The following is a 4011-nucleotide window of genomic DNA, read 5'->3' on the forward strand; positions in this document are numbered from 1 at the left end:
TACTTCTAACCAATTTTTCTCTTTTCCTAATTGGCAAACTATCGCTGTCTTTAGCGTTCGATGCCATCTTTCCAAAATACCGTTTGATTGAGGGTGATATGGTGAAGACCTTGTTCTCGAACACCCCAATAGCTCGGTCAATTTTTTGAACAGTTCTGCTTCGAATTGCGATCCTTGGTCCGTAGTGATGATCGTAGGCACTCCAAATCGCGCTACCCATGTCTCGAAAAACGCTCTTGCTACTGACTCTGCTGTAATGTCAGCAATCGGGATTGCTTCTGGCCATCTCGTAAATCGGTCTATCATAGTAAGACAATACCTAAACCCTTTGCAGACAGGTAACGGCCCGATAAGGTCTAAGTGAATGTGACGGAAACGTTCACCTGGTATTGCAATTTTGTCGGGCATTGCTTTATTGTGTCGTTGTATTTTTGTTGCCTGACAGGGTAAACACGTCCTTGACCATAGCGCGATTTGCTTGTTCATCCCTGGCCATACAAACTTCTGTCTTATTTGCTGTCTGGTAGTCCTTGCACTCGGATGTGCTAGCCCATGTACTACGTCAAAGATCTTTTTCCTCAATACCTTAGGGACATAAGGTACAATAGCTTCTTCCCTACTCTCGCAGTATAATGGACATTCCTGCCCTGCCAATGTAAATGGTCTAAGTTGTAATTTGGAACTGCTAGCTAAGATGTGCTTTAGCTCCTCATCTCTACTTTGTTCGAGAGCTAACTCTTCTGTAGAAACTATTACTGGGACGTTGACAGCTTCTATACGGGACAGTGCGTCTGCCACAATGTTCTCAGAACCCCCTACATGGACAATCTGAGTGGAGAACTGTGCAATAAACTCTAGCTGTCTCGCCTGACGCGGTGATGCCTTATTTAACCTCTGCTGAAATGCAAAAGTTAAGGGCTTGTGGTCCGAACGTATTGTTAACTGCCTTCCTTCGATGAAATCTTTCGAATATTTAATTGCTTCGTATATCGCCAGTAACTCACGGTCATACGTGCTATACCGACGTTGCGTCTCCGAAAGTTTTTTTGAAAAGAACATCAAAGGCTGTCTTACATATCCATCGACTTGCTCTAACGTTGCGCCTATCGCTACGTCTGATGCATCCGTGGTCAGGACAAGTGGTGCGGCTGGTTTTGGATGTGCTAGCTTTGTGGCTTCGGCTAGCGCCTGCTTGCAGCGGTCAAACGCCTCTATCGCTTCCCTCGTCCATGGCACTGGGCGCTTGTCATTTTTGCGGCTGTCTGTGAGAAATTCAGTCAGCTTCACTTGGCCTTGTGCCGCCTCTTTAATACACCTCCTGTAATAATTAACAAGACCCAGGAACCTTCTTAACTCTACTACTGTCTTTGGTCTAGGATAATTCATTATCGCCTCTGCCCTCTTTGGCAGTGGCTTTACTCCTTTCTTATCAACTGAATACCCCAAATATTCCACCCTATCAGCTTCAAAATTGCACTTGTCTACGTTAATCGTAATGCCTGCCTTTTGTAACCTGCTAAGTACTGTACGTAGATGTTCCCTATGTTTTTCCCGGTTTTCGGAAGCGACCAGTATATCATCTATGTAACAATAAACGTAGCCTAAATCCTGGAACAAAGAATTAATAAATCGTTGGAATGTCTGGGCTGCGTTTTTTAGACCAAATGGCATTGTAAGGAATTCGAAAAGTCCGAACGGTGTCGTTACTGCAGTTTTCTGGATGTCTGACTCAGCAACTGGAATTTGGTGATATGCTCTTTTCAGATCTATTGTCGAGAACACGGTTTTCCCATATAACCCGTGTGCGAAATCATGGATGTGCGGTAGAGGATATTTATCTGGTTTAGTGACAGCATTTAAACCGCGATAATCTCCACAAGGTCGCCAAACGCCTGGCTGTTTCTTGGGAACCAAGTGCAGCGGTGCCGCCCAAGGGCTCTTTGATGGTCTGCAGATCCCCATTTCCACCAAATATCGAAATTCGGCTTTAGCTGCTTCTAGTTTTTCAGGGGGAAGCCTGCGGAAGGGATAGGCTACTGGTGGCCCTTCCGTCTCGATATAATGAGCTACTCCCTTCTGACACGGCCCTAGGTGAGTGAATGGTTTAGTCAGCCCTGCAAATTCCTTTAACATAAAATACTGTTCATCCGTAGATCTGACTGTCATTATCGATATATGTGGCTGGCTAGTCAAACTCGCTACTCTTGTTGCCCCGGTGTGGTTGTCCTTCAGTGACCTACTACGAAGGTCTACACTTAAATTGTAGTAGTGAAGGAAATCTGCACCAACTATCGCACAGTTAACATCAGCTACGCAGAATTTCCATCTGAATTGCCTACGCAACCGCAAGTTCAGCTCCAGCAACTTTTCACCATAGGTATAAATTGGTACATTGTTAGCTGTAAACAACTGCATCGCTGTTCGTCTTGGTTTGCCTTTAACAAATCTTACTGGCAGCAGCGAGATGTCAGCCCCTGTATCGATCAAGAACCTGATATTATTAACAGTATCAGTAATATGAAGCCTCTTTTGCGAAATGCCACTGTCCTGAACGGTTCCTATTTCAGGATGTTTTACTCGTTTCCCTGATCGGCAAGCGGGTAAGGTGCCTTGCACGGTAAAATACACCTAAACGCTTTCTCCTTGTAGCGCCTATGGTAGAAACACCATCCATCTACAGTATTATTGTCTGCCTTGGCACGACTCCTACAGGTTGGTTGTGCTTGCCTTGACTTCCCCCGGTTTTTGGAAATCGCGGCTATGGTAGCAGTCAGTCTTCCAACTTCTTCCCTTAACTGCATAACCTCCTCTCTACTGGAGCTATCGACACTCGCTATGCTTGGTGTTGCTGTTACTTCCATAGCCCTGTCGGCTCTGGCCGCCATTTTATCTAAACCGCACTCGTCCGAGATTGCCAGGAGCTTTTGTATACGCTGTGGTAATCTTTGTGTCCAAATCGTACGTAACATATCCTCGCGTACATCGCCTCCTGCTAGTGTACGCATTTCTCTAAGCAGCACTGACGGAGTCTTATCATCTAGCTCTATTCCTCCCAGGAGCGACCTTAGCCGTTTTCCTACAGAATCTGTATAGCGCTCAATTAGAGCTGTCTTTAGTCGCTCATACTTGCCAGTCTGAGGTGGCTGCTCTACAATATCTGCCACACTTAACATTACCTGCTCGTCTAAGTGCCTCAAGACTGCGCTATACTTAATTTCGTCTGACCGAATCCTGTAGACTGCAAATTCTCCTTCTAGCTGTGAAAACCATAATTTTGGTCTGTTACGCCAAAATGTATGCTGTCTTACGTTCCTGAATTCGTTCGCCTGGATTTCCTTTCCAGCCTCACTTTTCCCGTCTATATCGGATTCTCCTGAATCCATTTATTCTACCTCCTGGTAACTTCTATCAATTAGAGGAGTTCGGCTTACCGACATTTTCCCTTTTTTGCTTATAATCGGAACACGTGGTTTATACTTCTGTTCGACGTTCGGGGTCACCAATTATGTGGCGTGCTCTATTAGCCAAATAATAGCATAGGGAAATTATAGGTTTTACGTAGGCGGATAACAAGAATTAATATCACTCGTGTAACAAATAACAACGATATATTTTAACAACGTTGGAATAACAAATCTTTACAACGGGTACATGTGCCTTTCTTTTTCTCCATCCGCTCTCCTTAGTTGCTAACACCTCTGCCCGCTCCCTAGTCCCTTTTTCCTCTGCCCGGGATGTCGCGGCTTTCTATTGGCGGGACGGCTGTCCAATCACAAGTAATGATTGCACCACCGCCAGTCGGAGCGCAAAAGTCTGAGTGTCAAGCAGCTCCCTCTAGCGAGTCGCCTTACAGTTTGGATTTATCCCCAAACTTACATATATAAGTCATGTTGTTTAGTCATGTTTGGTCATTTTATGTCAGCAGATGATCTGCTGTTGTCAATAGTTAAAAAAAAAAATTTTGTTTGTATATATATATATATATATATATGTATATGTGTCCGTGTTTGA

The 4011-nt window shown here is 44.6% G+C and overlaps 1 protein-coding gene across 1 annotated transcript; it reads right to left on the reverse strand.

Moving 5' to 3' along the window:
- Positions 1–2573: 2573 nt before the first annotated feature.
- On the reverse strand, positions 2574–3173 carry LOC122518645. Its single transcript, XM_043637691.1, has one exon. The coding sequence runs from the start codon at positions 3171–3173 to the stop codon at positions 2574–2576; it is 600 nt and encodes a 199-aa protein (XP_043493626.1).
- Positions 3174–4011: the final 838 nt, after the last annotated feature.

The sequence above is a fragment of the Polistes fuscatus genome, unplaced genomic scaffold, assembly GCF_010416935.1.
Source record: "Polistes fuscatus isolate 324 unplaced genomic scaffold, CU_Pfus_HIC Scaffold25, whole genome shotgun sequence".
In the NCBI taxonomy this organism is placed as follows: Eukaryota; Metazoa; Arthropoda; class Insecta; order Hymenoptera; family Vespidae; genus Polistes; species Polistes fuscatus.

Excerpts from the sequence above, each read along its gene's own strand:
- LOC122518645 (XM_043637691.1), bottom strand. The coding sequence starts at position 3,173 with ATGTTAAGTGTGGCAGATATTGTAGAGCAGCCACCTCAGACTGGCAAG.